Genomic DNA, 16,507 nt, shown 5'->3' on the forward strand with positions numbered 1-16,507 from the left:
AAACAAGATGAGAAAATAGTCTCGAAGCTGCATTTTATTAGAGCCCTTTGCGGGGGGGGGCGCGTTCCCCCCCCTCCCTCCCCTCCCAGTCCCCCTGGGAGAAGAAAATCCAGGTGACACATTTATCCCTCACTGTCTTCTACTGACCGGGGCGGCGGGCAAGAAAGCAAAGACAGGGATGACTTGAAACTTGACCGGAGCCGTTTGAAACGCACCGCACCATGGCTGGGAGTCCCCAGAACAGCCGGCCCGGCCATGTGGGGACCGGCGGCTCTGGCCTGCCCGGGGAACTTCCTCGCAAACAACCTCTGCTTTTCCCCTTGGCGCCGGCCACGGACCGGGCTCGGTTTATGGCTGATCAATTCCTACGAGCGGCTGCGCCCCCACTTCAAGTTCAAGTGGATGAACGAGCGGGAATTCCCCGTGTCCTGCAGCCCCCCGAGACCCGCAGAGGATGTCCCCCCCTCCCCGTCAGCGGGGGAGATTGAAAGCGACTCCTAACGCAGCTGGGAAGGCTGATCCTTCATACCGACATCCAGTCACATCCTTTTCTGCCCCCTGATATTAACACTATTCGTCACATTTCACTCCGAGCCCTTTTTGCTGGGGGATTCTCAGCCTGATCCCTGTTTGCGTTTCTCTCTCTCTCTTTCTTCTTTTTTTTAAGCGGCTCAGTCTAACCCGAAGCAGTGTTGCTGCAAACAGTCCAAAGAACCTCTCTTTGTGTTGCCTTGCTCGGGTGTAAAGCACATGCCTGGATCATTTCATGAACAAAAGAAACTATTTCCTAGTCTTGAAAAAACACCACCACACGGTTCTTCGTCTATTCTCCTGGGTCTCTCTCCGCATTAATGCTGCCCCAAACATCTTTCTAGTCTAAACCCCTCTTTAGTCCGAAATCAACATCAACTCTCCCATACCGATGTTTTGCTCCAGACTGGGACTTGGCATAACTAGTCAGATTTTTAAAGAGTAAGTTTACAACAACCACCACCACAAAGAGAAAAGCCAATGCATTCGGTGCTGCATAAGGGACTCAAGTTTTAAAAGCCGACCGAAGAAATCGTCTAAAATCAAAGCAGGGCACTTCGCGGTCACAGTTGCAAATGCCTTTTATTTTGCGTTAGTCGGGAAAGGCTCCTTCCAAAATACAGCGCGGTAATTAATTGTCTCTGGTCTTTGTTTGTTTTGTATTCAAATGAATTCCGCCCGCTTTTGTCCCCACTTTAAGCTGGTTTGTTAGGGGTGCGCGGGAGGAGAGGGGAGTTGTGTGGAGTGTGACCCAGATGCTGTGGGCTGGAAATCAATTGCTCTGCGTTCGGGGAGTAACTTTTGACAGCAAACTTTGTTAGGCCTCCTGGCTGCGCAGCGCCATCAGCGCGCAGTGAATATTTGAAAATGGGCACTGACTTCTTAGGAACCTGCCCAGCGATTTTGAAGCCAACCCCTGAAGTTCCCAGTGTCGCTGCTGGAACCAGCGTTTTGCTGCCTATTAGTGTGCAGTGACTTTTGGGGAGATCGTTGCTGATTTGGGCCGGGCGAGGGGTGTAGACGCGGAACTTTATTTCGAGAAGTGGTTAACCCCAGGTTTGCCCATTTCTCCATAACCCCTCGGAGCTGTTACGGTCCATTGTAAATGCGGTTTCCAAAATGGGAACACAGACCGAGCTCTGCTATTTGGAAATGCTGCTCCGGAGATATTCTAGTCTGCGGGATAAATAACCTGTGAGATCACCGCTTGGCTCGAACGAGAGCGGCTCTCTACAGCACCAGCCGCGTGTCGGGGCTCAAGAGAGGGACACGTTCCCGGAACGCGCCCCGTCCTGCATGTCTTTACCCCCGCGAGCACGTCTGTACAGGGCCCGGCCTGGGCCTGCATTTCCTGGCCACGCGAAGCTGGGGGTGACTGAGCAATGCGGGGTTGGCTAGCACCTCAGCACGGGTGGCTCCTCTGAGGCAGGCTCTCCTAGGCCGGGCTTTCTGGCGGTTCAATAGCGGAGCCCGCCAGCCTGCAGGGAACTCACCCCCTCCCCCGGCCCCTGGACAAAACGGCTTGGCTTTGATTTTCTGTCTCTTTACAAAGCTACATCGCAATGACCTGGGGGGGTTGCCACCCACCCCCGGCTGGGATTCCAGGCTCAGGGCTGGTTTCCCGTTCCCAGCCCAGCGAGGGGGGGCGTAGTGACATTGGCCATACTGCCCTCAGCCCATGGGGGCGACCCTGCCCAGAATCCATGAGCCAGACTGATGGAGCGACAGCCTACCTGCCATCCGCGGTGTGCAGCGCTGATTGGCCCAGGAGGGTCGCCCCAAGTCTGAACAGGCACGTTTCAATGGGCCGTGGCCTGCCCTGGATTCCTGTGCGGGGGGGGGGTAATTTACTCCGGAGTGGGGGGGTGCAGTGACTTGCTCTGGTGTCTGGGTCCCATCCTGGCTGTGCCACTGAGCTGCTACTTGCCCTAGGGTCAGGCCCCACATCCAAAGCGCCCAGAGGCCAGCAGCCCCGGTAAGGCGGGGAGCCGATTCACCTGGCCACGCGCTGTGCATTAGTCAGCGCTAGGGAAGAAGGTTTGGGGCAGGAGAAGGACAATTCGACATAATGCCCCTGGTCAAAGCCGTCTCCCCAGAGACGCGTCTCCCCCTCTTCCTCCCCACAAATCGGTTTATCCGACTGGTTCGTGCGCGCTGTGCGGGAGTTTTACTGCTCGCTCCCCGGGCCCTGCAATGACACGTGTCGCTCTGTATGGCGGGTGCTTTGGCCACAGCCGCCGGTTTGACCCACGGGCCGTTTTCATATGAACAGCCCTGACCCAACAGCGGGGTCTTTCTATCTCTTGTTCCTCTCTCCTTTGCCCCCCGGCGGTTTCAACCCCACAGGGCTCGTTTAAAGAACAAACAAACTATTTTTGACCGTTGCTGATGTTATTTTACTGACCCACCGCAAGCGGGGCATTTTGACTCTATGGGTGACTTTAAAAAAAAAAAGGCCAATGTAATTTTGTCTGCGACGAGCACAGATTGTAAGACCCCTCCCAGCCCCAGCCCGGCAGCGAACCCAAGGACTTTCCACTGCTGAGCAGTTAGCCCTGATGGGATCCCAACCAAAGTCAGATTCTATTTTTAAAAATATTTTCCTAATTATATTTACTCTCCTGGGGAGGGGACCGGAGAGAGACTCTCCGCCCGCCCCCCAGCTTCGGGAACTCGCAACGATTTCACTTTGCCAATCAATCGGGCGAAGTGCAATCGATCGGGAGCTGCCGGCCAGGACAGTAAATAATCAATAGTAGATAATCACCCCCGAACTCTCCCGCTTTCTGCAGGATCGGGGCTGCTCTTACGAGGAGCTGGGATTGGTGCATAGTTTAAAACACCCCCCTCACACACACACTGGTTTATTGTGCCACTCCTGTTCCCGGCTGCTGAAGGCGCCGACTGAAATCCATGGAAGTCTTTCCATTGGCTTCCTTCGGTTTTGGATCAGGCCCCCTGTCCACAAGCTTGAGGCCTGTCCGGAGAGGACGTTTTTTGGTCTCCCCGCCCCCTCCAAGCACCCTCGCTGTAGGAAGCAAGAGACCCAGGCAGTCCCTAGGCGCCCCCGACATGTCAGCCCCAGCCGGCCCAGATCTGGAGCAACTGCGGATCGCCGCGAACTAGCCCCAACGCCAGCACTGAGCAGTAGAGAACATCCTTGGGCCGCCCGGGTTTGGTGGGGTGGGGGGATTCCAGTTAATCAGTGCCCTCCCCGCCCCCATGCGTTTCTCCTGCCCCTCTGAGCTCGGACATTGTTAGTGCTTTATGAGGCAGTAAATACCCAGAGGCAGGGAGGATGCATTTGAACGCCGGGCAGGCCCCTAAGTCATTACTTTTAATAGGGGGAAAAAAAACCGAGGGTCTCTGCGAGAAACCGGAGATTGGATCAGGCCCTGAGCCCGGAAATTGGAGCAGGCCTCCCGGATTGGCAGCTCGGCTCTGGGCCGGTGTGAAATGTGGTTAGGGGATTAGTGAAAACGAAGAAATGCGGGCACCGGACCCCATAAAGAGGAGAGGGACCCGGAACCGGTGTTCGGAGCAAGCCACGGGGCAGCGCCAGAGACTGTGCCCCCCCCTTCCCAGTGGGAACTGGGGTCCCTTTGCAGCGGCCCAGTCCCAGAGGTGGCTGGGCTAATAATAAAGGATTTCCTTGCAGCCCCTGTTTTCAGAGGAGATCTCCTTACCTTTCTTGATCACCGACTGATCCAGTAAATTCAGCCCAGCATCGTCCACAGCCTGAAAACACGCAAGGCACAAATATTAGGGTGCAGAACTGGGGGCGGGGGGCGCAGTGGAGATCTCTGCGTTTTAAAACGGGCCACATCAACACACACATCAACGGCAGAGATCTAGGCTTCCCGGGGCTTGTATTTAAATAAAGATCGAATGAGATAAACTAGATCCCAAAAATAGGGGGGTTGCAAATGGATTCGTGCAGCTCCTCTGAACAGTCACCCCAGGTTATTTCATCAGATAGCTTTAAACCTACTTTATGATTAAATTTGTACAGAGGGCAAAAATTTACAGTTGTTCTTTCGTGTTAGCAACGCACAGACTTTCCTGTTCGAATTTCTAGCCTCAGTCGCTTGGGGGGGGGGGGGGGGGATGTGTTCCGATTAACTCCTGAACTAATTCCTGTGGGGTGTGTGTGTGTGTGGGGGGGGGGGGGTTGGTTTGCAGTTGCCTCCAAGCGGCAAACAAAAATATTCCGAGATTTGAGAGGACAGAGGAATAGGTTATTCGCAGTGTGATTCTAGCCGTTGGTCCCAGGATATGGACAGAGACCAGAAAGGCGAGGAAATATTTTTTATTGGAACAACTTCTGTTAATGGAATAGATTTTTCCTTAAAATGGAAAAAAAAAAAGATTGAGCTGAGGATTAAATATTGTTCCGGGTGCTTTTTTATTCTTTGCGCATAATGTTTCTTGCTCCGTACGTCCTTTGCTAGAGAGTTGACAAATCCGGAATAAAAAGCACATGCACGTTAACAAAACACGACAAGGGTTTTTGTAAGTCATTGAAGTTCTCTACAAAACTCCTGCCCCTCTGCTAGCCACTATCTTCACGTGGTAAATAAATCAAATGATAGGAAAATACAAATAGAATTTGAACTAATTCGATACACTTGGGAGTGTCGAATAAAACACCAACACAAATTCTCGTCCTGGGCTCTTTGTTAACAGTTTGTGTGTTTGATGGCTCCGATAAAAGCATCGCTGGAATATAATTGAATCAAACTCAAAGGAAAGTCTCGATTTCTGTCCTTTAGAACGAGGATCCTATTTTGCTCCTTCTTTTAAAACAGTTAAATGATGTTTTGTAAATATCTCTGCGCTCCCTTTCCCCCGAGTCCTTCTGCGGCTAATGTCACGATAGAAAATGAAAACAAGAGAGGAGACAACGCTTGGCTAGAGAGTTATCAAACATTTCACATTCGGGGCGGGTTGGATCGCAAAGGAAATCTAGTTGCTTGACGGGACAAGAGAGGAAAAGATCTGAACGGAGGCGCAAATTGGGGAAAAGCGATTTGGAAGGAGAGTCTTGAATTTGCAGCAAATCCAGAATTTACCGCAAAGATCCAACCAATAAAATTGCACATGTGTAAAACAACAAAATGAATATATCTAGCGGACCGTTTTGAAATGGAAATGTCTCCCTCGATCCTCCCCGATGCCAAAAAACCCCAACCAGTTCAAGTCCAATCTTCCCACCCGGATCCTTGTCATGTTCTTATTTGATCTTTTAAATGAAGCACCATCGAAAACGAACGAGTTAAGGAGGAAAAAAGAGAGTTGCACTTTCAGAAGCGAACCCGGCCTTTTGGGAAATGAACCATCTCCACAGCCTGGGTGCGAAGGTCCCAGCTCTCCCCCTGTCTGTGCAAAGCCGGTTCCCCGGAGCGAGGAGCTTTTCGGCTCCGAAAGACCAGCCGGGCATGTTCGGGATCACTGTGTGGTTTCACTCTCGGGATGGAGCAGCGAGGGGCCATTTTATGATTAACTGCTCCCCATTGAACAGCGTCTCTCAAACCAAGGGGCTCCCCCTTTAGTCCCCCCCACACACACACTTTAAAATAACCCCCTTCCCATTTAAACCGCTTTGTTCCACCCCCTCGTTCGGAAGGACTGGACACAGCACGGGCCTACGCGGGGGGACCCCTCCAGAAATGCAAACAGGACGAGGGGCTCCGGGCTTTGCGCCCCCAGGGCAGTCCGCTGGGATCTGGGCACCGGGGGAACCGAGCGACCCCGTCCGTCCCCCGTCTGGCTGGCCTTGTGCCATTACACAGCCCCCCGCCCCCCAGGGGAGCCCGCCAGGTACCTGGATGTCCTCGAGGCTGGGATGTCCGAGTCCGTGGAGGCCCAGCGGCCCGTCTCCAAGCCCGTGGCCCCCATCGGCCAGCCCGTGCAGCAGGCGGGGGACCCCCGGGTAGTCCCGGCGGGGATCCAGGCTCAGCGCCCGGTGGGTTTGTGAGAGCAGCCCGGCTTCCTCCTGTCGGGCCCGCTGCGAGTGCCAGCCGGGCTGCTGGTGCTGGTGGATGGGGTTGATGGTGCTGTACGGGTCCCCGAGGTGCGGGTAGCCGGCCTCCTGGCTCTGCGAGTAGGGCATGGGGGGCTGCGGGTAGGGCGGCGGGAAGTAGGGCGGCTGGAAGTCCGAGGCCGGTGTGTGGCAGAGCGGGGGAGCCGAAGAATAAGCCGCCTGGTTCAGGGAGGAGAGCTGGGAGAGGCGGCCGCCGGTGGAGGTCCCATTCAGCCCATCGGGACGGTCCTGCGGAGGCAGAGAGAGAAGAAAGACGCCGGTCAGGCGGAGCTGGGGGCCCGGCTCCCTCGCCTCCCCTGCGGGCGCCCGGCTCCCAGCGGCGCAGGGAAAGTCACCAAGCCCTGGGCAAAGCCCCCAGCCTGGCAAGGCGCTGCCCCCCAGCTCCAGCGCCTGACACAGCCTGGCCACCTGCCCCGCCACGGGGCTAGGAATCCGCTTTGCCCCCTGGCTCTGCGTCCCCTCTGCAGGGCGAGGTCAGCGCTCCAGCCTACAAACACCTTCCTACCTGCACTGCCCTCCTCCGCTGGGATCCCCCCCAAGGAGAAAACAAAGCGTTAGATGGGGACACCCCGAGCTCTGACATCTGGCCAAAACCAGAGGGTGAAATCCCTGTTCACTGGGAGGGGTAAAGTGGCCGTAATTAAATTTCTCTGGGGTGCTCCTTAGAAAAGTGGCTCGCGAGGGTGGCCCCCTATGAGTCTCCCCACCCCCAAAACTTACCATGGCTGAATAAGTGTGAACTAACATCTGTGCAGAAGGGGGGGGGGCTACAGGAAGGTGCCAAAGCAGAGATGTGGAGGAATAAAAGAAACCCCGGTAACAATCCTTTAAAATCGGGTGCAGCCCAGCAGCTCCATGGAGGAAAATCCCAGATCCAGTGGGGGAGAGTTACGCGGATGGCTTTGTTCCTTCAATTACAAAATAGTTCAGTTTCAAAGTATTTCAGATGGTTCCCATCTCCCACTCCTTCTCCCTCTGAGCCCAAACCAACTCCATGCACTCCAGTTATAGAGCCGGGGGCGCGCAGGCAGCGCCGGGAGCGCGCGTTAAAGAGACAGAGCCCGACTCTCGCCTTTTTTTTTTTATTATGATTTAATGGCTAGGGGAGAGGTTTGTGTCTCTTTCTGGGGAGGGTTTTTTTTCTTTTTAAACAACCACTACATTCAGGGAAAGAATCTTTTAAAAAATCCATGTAAATCCGTTTACATTTAAAGGATTCTGGATTAAAAAAAAACACACACACAATTATTTAGAGAGAGAGAAACCGTTTGGCAAAAATCAAATTTGTTCTTAGGATTTTTCTTAGTGGTTTCTTTAAGAGCAGATTGGTCTCTTTTCTGCTGAATACGGATGAGGCATCAAAGGGGGGGTTGATTCCGCTCCCACGGAAAATTCAGAGGGAGTTTTAACTCGCGAGACCTCATTAACTATCCCCCTAATCTGGATTTGGAACAATTGTGTTTTCTCCTGCTTTGCTTTGCTGGACTTTTGTGCTTTTCTGCGGGGGGGGGGGGGCACCGCTTTCTAGGGGGTCCATTTCTTGCATTTTTGTTTCATTCTTGCATTTTTGTGTCGAGCACAGCCTCATTTAAGAAGGAAAGTCCTCCCCGTCACAAACCGACCCAAGCCCGCATTTTGGGGTGGGAGCCGGTAAATCCCAACCGTTGCAGCTTCCAAGCAAGCTGCAAAAATCTTTGGAAATTCCGGGTCTCCCCCCCCCCCCCCCCGCCCCACACACACACACACACACCCTCCAAGTCCACTGGTGTCGGCTCCGTGTCCCGCGGGCTGGTGGGCGGTTGCTGGCGCAAAGAACACTTTCAAATGGCTGAGTAGTGGCTGGGCTGGGGGAGGGAAGATGGGGGTGGAGGGGGACCGCGGTTTAAAGGAAACGTTTGTGTTGCTCTAAGGTTTCCGTTTATTAGCCTGAGCAAGGTGTTAATTTTTCTCTGGTAAGAAAAGCGAAATTCCCAGTAGCAGCCTCGGAAATCAATCGATTCCCACCCCCCACCCCCGCCCTTAACCCAGCGCAAAGCGGCTCCCTCTGCGCCCAGCAGGGACCCGCGGGGCTTATTCTGAAATTTACGAATTAACTCTCGAAATGGCAAGAATAAAAACAAGCAGGAAACTTCAGACTCCGAATCCCTTCGCCCCCCGTGGTAAACCCCGGCAGGGGGAAAGAAACCTCCCGCTGCTGACACCCGCCTAGGGGCCGCAGCCCGGCCGGGGTCGCCAGACGCGAACAAACCCCGGTTATTATTTTAGACAATGATCTCCAGGCTCATCGATACAGTTTTGTTTTTAAATCCCTCAGCCCTCTGGATCCCGATCGGATGGGCCGGCGGGCGGGCCGGGCCCAGGCAAGCTGGGGAGCTCTGGGGAGCCTGCCCCGGGCACGTTTCACCAGGTCAGCGGGGTCTCTGCCCGGGGCTCAGGGCGAGGATGGAGGCCGGCCCGCTCCCGCCTGCCCTCAGCCCGCTCCGCAGGTGTTTTGTGGTTCCGAGCCCAGGCCAGCGCTGTGGGGGGGGAGGGGGGAGTTTCTGTGTGAATTAAGAACAACGAAATCACCGTGTGAACCCCCCAATGCGGCATCCAACGCTAAGCTGCGATCCCGGCCTGAACCTGCGGCCCCTGCGCTCCAGAATCTGTCAGCAAATCCGGAGCGATAAAGTCAGGAGACTTGGAGTTCGGGTCTCGGATAGGTGCCACTTTAGCGCAGGCACCCACAAGCGCATCTGTACAAACCCCACCCCAACAGATGTGCACACACGTATCAGCACACGCATGCACACACACACACACAACACACAAGCGTATCTGTACAAAAAACACACCAACGGATCTACACACACACACAAGCGTATCTGTACAAAAAACACACCAACGGATCTACACACACACACACACACACACACACACACACACAAGCGTATCTGTACAAAAACCACACCAACGGATCTACACACACACACGACCAGTCAGTCACACACACGAACAAATAGATCTCTAGAGCGCCACACGGACTTTTATAACTACTCAGAAGTCAATCTAGCGACACAAACCAAGATCTCGTTAACTGTCCAGGGACACACACATCTCTCTCTAGAGCTAGGCACACAAGTACACTTCTGTCTTTAGAATTATCCACCCACCGAAAGATAATTACACACCCACCATAGCAATGCCCAGATGTCTATTAACACCTGCATCACACACCAGGCCATTGTCAAGGAATGGCTGCACACACCCCGTTAGCTGTAAGCTAATGTTGTGTGCACCCCGGACACACACGCTGCCATGCCTTGACCAATACCTACAGCTCCCGGGAGCGCACACGCAAACACGCCGAGAAATACACATCTGGGGAGGCACCCGGGCTTGCACCCACAGCCCTCTGAAATAACACCACACTGGGCACCGCGGAGATTGCTCCCAATTTACTTGTTTGGAGAAACCGGATCAACTTTGCTCAACACCCGTGAGCCAGCCCCGGACAGCCGGTCCGCAGCACAGAGCCCCTTCCCCTGACATCCCCGCCCCAGGACCAGACGGAGCTCCCGGAGCAAACCCGACCTTTGCAATTCTTCCACCGCCCGCAGAACATCGCCTGGGCAGAGCAGAACAACACACAGGAGACGTACAAAGATTGGCCCGAAGGAAGGCACCCAAAGTGGCGAATTAAGCTGTTTATTGCTGAGTGGAAAATAATAACAATCAAGTAATCGACGAATTTCCCTGACAATAAAGATATTATGGATTTGTAAAAAAAAATATGTTAAACACTGAAGGGGAAAATCAAGTTCCTTAGATTGCTGGTGAAATGAATGTATTGTATATACAGACGCGCCGGCTACTTTTCTCCCTTCACAGCCACTACGTGCAGGAAACGGACTGAATGATCGATCGCCCCTTTTCTGTTAGTGCTTCAAAGGCAGAGCCCAGCGCCCCACTCCATCGTTGTGCGCCCCCCAAGAGAGGGGCAGAGAGCCAGGGGGCAAAGTCGGATTTAAGACAAAGTTTAATCCCTCACTTTCCTGTTTGCGCCTTAGCAAATTCCTCGCCTCAGTCGCTCCTGAAATGCTGAGACTCTCTCCCTCTCTCTCTCTCTCTCTCTCACACACACACACACACACACACACACTATTCCCCTTTGGGAGAAAAAGACCGAGGAATTTGTTGTTGTTGTTGTTATACAACCGACTTGAAGGGACATCCAGAAAACAAGACTATTTCGGGTTCTTCTTTCTCCCTCCCTGCAGTGGCTAGTCCCACAGTCCAAAGTCTTATTCTACCGGTCCAATAAATCATTTCCCAGCCTCAGGACAAAGCCATGTGGCATTTCCCGGTACCGGGGGCAAATCACCCGTCCTGCCAGGTAGGAAATAAAACGAGGCGAAGGGAGACTCACCCACCCCTCTACAGTTGCGAGGCTACCGCAGAAAAAGGTTTGAACGCCAGAGTGTGGCCAGCCTGTAGCCGACGTGCGGTATTTTCAGACCCCATCAATCCCCAGCACCGAGAATAATCGTTCTCATCCCCCCGCTCCTTACCTGCAGGTACAAATGTTCTTCCTTCACGTTCTCGGCTTTCCAATGCATTGCGGGGCAGAAGGGAACTCACGGCGCTTTTGTAAAGAAATGGAACAAACAATCAAAGAACATCGGACGAGCCAAATTCTTCTCCGGCTCCCTCCCTTCTCCCGGGGCCCCTTTTCCTGCCCAGCCGGGGGCTCGCCTTCGGGGCGGGGGGATTCCAGCCCTACTGCCGGTTGCAGGAAACCCGCCGCCCCCCGGAGGAGCCCGTGCCCCTGGCCCGGCGCAGGTTTAATTTCCAGCCGGAGCACGATCCCGGGGCAGGCGCAGTCGTGTGGATTTGAAGATTGCGCGGCAGGGAGGCTGCTCCGTATTAGAATAATTTAATCCGGGATCTCCGAGTTCAGCTGAAACTTTCCGGGGACGCGAGGCAGGAACCAAACTAAAGGCAAATACCGCCCCCCCCCCGGAGACAGGGGACGGGACCCTCCCAGCCTGGGACGGGCTGGTGCCCGCCGAGCAGCGGGAATCAAGCGCGTCTGGACCCAGGCGAGGGCAGAATTAGTTTGACAAAACTTTCATTTAATTCTTCGGATGACTGTGTGTCGGGGTGGGGGGGGCGAGGGTTGGGGTAGGGGGTGAGTATGTGTTGGGGAGTGGGGGGTGAGTGTGTGTCGGGGGTGAGTGTGTGTTGGGGTGTGTGTGGGGGGCGAGGGTTGGGGTGTAGGGGGTGAGTGTGTGTCAGGGGGTGAGTGTTGGGGTGGGGGTGAGTGTGTGTCGGGAGGTGTGGGGGGGTGTCTAGGAGGAGAACTCAATTAAAGCTGCACCCAGCGCATCATGTAAACCAACCCAGTCCCTAGAAAGAGGCGTGAGGTCCTTCCCGTGGGGACGTGCCTGCAGCAGGGTGGATGGGGCGCACCCAGCCGCTTTCTTTACCAAATCCTTCCCCTTCTCCTGCTGTCTTCTATTTGTTCGCTTGTTAGCCCCGACTACCATTTCCCTTCTCCCTTCCAGAGCCCAGACTGCGCCCCGAGATACGGAGGAGGAGGAGGCAGAGGAAGGCCTTAGTGGCAGACAATTGGAGGTGCGGGGCTCTCCCTCCTCCAGCTCGGTTTATTCAGTGAGACGTCTCTGCAGAACGGTTTGGGAACTGAGCAACCTCTTCCCCCACACCCCACACTAAAGATTATTTTTATTTTCCTTCCCTCCAAGCCACCGAAGGCCAGTGGGTAGAGCCCTGGCCCAGGACACCTGGGTTCTATTCCCAGCTCTGTCACAGCCCTGGGGCAAGCCACCGCCCTGCTCTGTGCCTCAGTTTCCTCTCCCACCCTTTGTCTTTTTAGATGGTCAGTGCTTCAGCCTGCCTCCTGGTCTGTGTTTGTGCAGCACCTGGCACAATGGGGCCTTGACCCCTTTGGTCTGATTGTCATATCCATAATAAACAGCCAGAAAGTCTTTGCTAGGACCAGACTGTCCATTGTTGTGCAGAAGTTTCCATTCCTGGCAGGGTGTAATTTGTGCATGAGCAGAGAAGAAACACTTTAGCCTAAACTGTAATACACTGTGATGTGTGATAGACATTAACAAACAGAATCCCACATTACATTTAATTTAATTCCACTCTTCCTGCCCCGAGCTACAGCTCCCTTCATTTTCATTTTCCCTCTGAATTCCCACAACTCAGTCCTCTTTGATTTCCAGGTTTAATTAACAATGCTCATTAAGTGAATTTTTATTCCTTTCTTTTAATATTACTCCGCCACCTGTCTTTAGGAGGCAAAGGCTGATCATTTATTCTAATTTATTTCTATTAAAGATGGCATTTAAGGGAGGGAGGGGGGATGTGCAGAGGTGTAAAGGGCTGATCTCTGCAGATGCTCTTCAATTCCTCTCCCTGCTCTTCTTCCAAAAATGCTTTTCAAGGACACTGCCCCTGAAAGTTCTTTGGAGCTGTATTTATTTGCTGCCAGATCCGTTTCATTTGCTAAGAAAAATTGGATTGGCCACGCTGTATTTTGCAGTTATGTTCCAGTTCATTCTTCAAGCCCCTCGCCCGTCTAGTCCGTATAATGTTGATTCTTTATTCATCTGAAAGAGGCGCAACTGTGCAAAATGCTAGTGGCAAACACAGCTAACTCGCTTGCCACAGGATCGCAACACAATGGGGGAGGCTGGGATCTCAGCTGGGAGCATCAGAGAGGAAGCTGTGGTTCCACTGGAAAAAAACAAAAAAGCACAAAGCTACCACACTGTTCCCAAATAGTCCCGGTGAACTTGTTTGGTGACAAATCCCTATGGGCACCTGGGAGAATAATTCTCAGCAGAGCGGCTCTCTGCTCTCCTCTGTGTGGAGGTGGAGGAGGGCAGGAATTGCCCGGCTGGATAGACCCGGGGCCTATCCAACACAGGATCCTGTCTCTGACAGTGGCCAGCACCAGCTGCTTCAGAGGAAGGTGCAATACGTTTAGAAAGTGTGAGTGTATGTTGGTGTTTTGTGGATTGTGTGTTTGTGAGACTGTGTCTGTCTGCCTCAGTGAAGGAACCCACCACCCATTGTCTCCCACAGCAGGGCCCAGCTCTCGAAGATGAGAGGTTCTCCCTCCACCAAACCCCCTTTTGCTGGGGATTCAACTCTCCCTCGCTTGTTCTCACCTCATGACCAGGGCCCAAGCCGGCTCCCATTGAAGCCAAGAGGAATTTTGCCATTGACTTCGACAGGGGTAGGATGAGGCCCTTGCTTCCTTGCTGCAGTGATCAGGGTCAGTCTATGAGTTTGCTTTATCATGAGCGCCTACAACTTCCAGTCATGCACTAGGTGCTGTACAAACAGAACAAAAAGCCAGTCCCTGCCCCAACCAGCTTACAATTGAAGTAGGAGATACAGCCAGATGGGGAGTTCCAGGAAACGACGAGACAGCATTGTCTAAGTAGACAAGACAGACACAAGACGAAGGGACAGGACACATAATTTCATTCACACCTTTCTTCCAGGTTAGGACTGTCAACGCAGGAACATGCCGAGGTCCCTCTTCCTCGTCTGCTGTGCCTAGGTGAGCAGCTCACCTGGCTTTGTCCAGCCCCTCACTGGCGCCTCCGAGAAGCCACTGCATATGGAAGCAGTGAGAACCCTCTCCCTCCGGCTGGAGTTCCCCTATCACTGGAATTGCAAACTGCACATTCCATGCCCTTCCAGCCTACTGCACTGTCCAGGCACTTCCATTGCTGCACTGACGTCACACCACTGCGCTCTGAGCAGGTCACACAGAACTTACACAACGTGCAAGACTTGCAAAAGTTCCCATCGGCCCCTCAGGACTGCAGATTTATTTAGAGCATTTTCCAACAGCCATTGAAGTGCATCATTTAAACCAAACTTTAAAAACCGTTTGCTGCCCCACAGGCAACAGCCAGATTTCAAAATGTTGATGGAGATTATTATTTATGACTTATACAATTGTGGAGTCCAGAAACCCCCGTCAGGGTGACGGCCCCATTGTGATGAGTGCTGCACAACACACATGGAAACCCAGGCCTTGCCCCAACGAGATCACAATTGAATATGCTTCATTTTATACTGGTTCAGACTGCCAAAAGCAATAGGACAGTATCATTTCAAATATCTCTGTAATCTAACTGTGGGTGTATACATTTCAGTTACACAACAAAGAGCCACATGTGTGTGTGCGCGCACACACACACACTGTAGTAATTTTTGCATTGGAAAATTTCCCTATAAGCAAAGGGTTCACTAATAAACAAAACTGCAATGTGCATGTTGTGATACATTGAACCAGCTGGGACTTTGATCCTACCAGTTCCAAATTCACTGTACAAATGGATTCCTGGATTCAAGAGTGAAAATGTGTCATCCTCTGCTGAGACCACCATTTACCAAGGGTGAAACCCTGACCCCATTGAAGTCAACTGGAATCTTGTTCACTTGTGAATATTGGCATCCAAATTAGCAATTCCTGAAAAACTGGTCACATAGTGGAGGTGACAGAAAGTTATCCCCAGCCAGGTCTGTTTACCCCTTGATGACGTATCACCATTTATACAGCACCATGCATGTGTGTGGTGCTTTATGCAGTCTCTGCTATAGGGCGTTTGCAGCCTAAGTTTAGACATGTCATCCCCAGTGAAAACAGCTGGCTGAAATTGGGGGTTAGGGGCACATAAATAAGACTATATGGTCGCTTGGGTTTTCCTACAAAACAATGAGCTGATTCAGCCGACATTGATTCTCTGCCATTAGGAATCCTGTCCCAGCTCTCATCACATACGTGGGTGAGTCATGGGCTGTTCCCACAGTGTCCATTTCAAAGATATAGAGAGAATAAACAAAGCTAAATAATGACAAAGTTCATATGGGGCTTGAGAGGACTGAAAAGGGTTCAGATGAGAGGCACTTGTTTAACATGAGAGCTACCCCTAGAGGTGAGCTGGAATCAGTGCAACTCCTGGCACCACTGAGCCTCGCAAAACTAACCAACTTCATCGCATTTTGCAGCCAGCCATTTGAACAAATGCCCTGGATGATTTCTGAGGCAGTGCAGCCGCCCAATAGCAACCTTATGAAATATTTAGTTTAATCACCAGTGCTTTTAGGGGGAGATGATGTGATATGAGTAAGCACTGTCGGATAACGTATGTTAGTGCAGAACTGGCGCTGCACCTTAAGCTATAAACATAAACCAAAACAAAACATGCAGCAGCTCACTTGAGACCTTACCCCGTGTGATGGGGCCTTTAGAGTGCTCCTAGCATACAAAGATTCCCAACTCCGCCCCTGTGCTGTAACCACTAGAAAACCCCCCCTTTGTATCATCAGAGCACACTGGGCCAGGGAAGAAAAGAGCGACCTTTAAAGGCATATTGCATCCAAACCCGTGTTATAGAAAGCCAGATCCCGGGCTGGGGCTGCAATAGTATTTCACAGGCAGCCCAGTGGCTTATGCAATGTGTTTGCCCTGTGCAATAAGTCACTGTCAGGCATTGAGCCCCAACTCCTTCTAACCCCCAAATGACTACCGGGGATAGCTCTCTGTGCTGTCGGCTCATGGAAAGCCAGGGGGGTATATTCACTCTTACGCATACGTGAAGAAACATGTATCTTTTAAGCAAACTGGGGACTGCCAATGGCTTGAGCTACCACCCCCCTCTTTCGAGCAATGGACATTCATTCCCACATCCTGCCAGAGCAACAGTGTGCCTTCCCTGGGCTGTGGAGTACAGGAATCAGGAGTTTAGGGGACTACTTCTAATCTAACAGGACTGATAGTTCCCCAAAGTCATTGCCCTTGGATGGAGCAGTTAAAGGGCTGGTCTGAATGGAGACGGTGGCTCTTAGTATTTTTCCAGGTGGCACAAGTGTCCATATCACAGACATCACCATTGCCGC

General features: G+C 52.7%; 1 protein-coding gene across 1 annotated transcript in view; it reads right to left on the reverse strand.

The window, feature by feature from the left end:
* TFAP2E (transcription factor AP-2 epsilon) overlaps positions 1 to 7,532 on the reverse strand; it is a 45,684-nt gene extending 38,152 nt beyond the window's left edge. Inside the window, exons 1-3 of the mRNA XM_034754051.1 lie at positions 7,295 to 7,532; positions 6,356 to 6,802; positions 4,218 to 4,269 (exon numbers count right to left, since the gene is read on the reverse strand). Coding sequence (XP_034609942.1) covers positions 4,218 to 4,269; positions 6,356 to 6,802; positions 7,295 to 7,321 — 526 coding nt within the window. The 5' untranslated portion in view covers positions 7,322 to 7,532. The remainder of the gene's footprint in view (positions 1 to 4,217; positions 4,270 to 6,355; positions 6,803 to 7,294) is intronic.
* Positions 7,533 to 16,507: the final 8,975 nt, after the last annotated feature.

The sequence above is a fragment of the Trachemys scripta genome, chromosome 20 (genome assembly GCF_013100865.1).
Source record: "Trachemys scripta elegans isolate TJP31775 chromosome 20, CAS_Tse_1.0, whole genome shotgun sequence".
NCBI classification, from domain to species: domain Eukaryota; kingdom Metazoa; phylum Chordata; order Testudines; family Emydidae; genus Trachemys; species Trachemys scripta.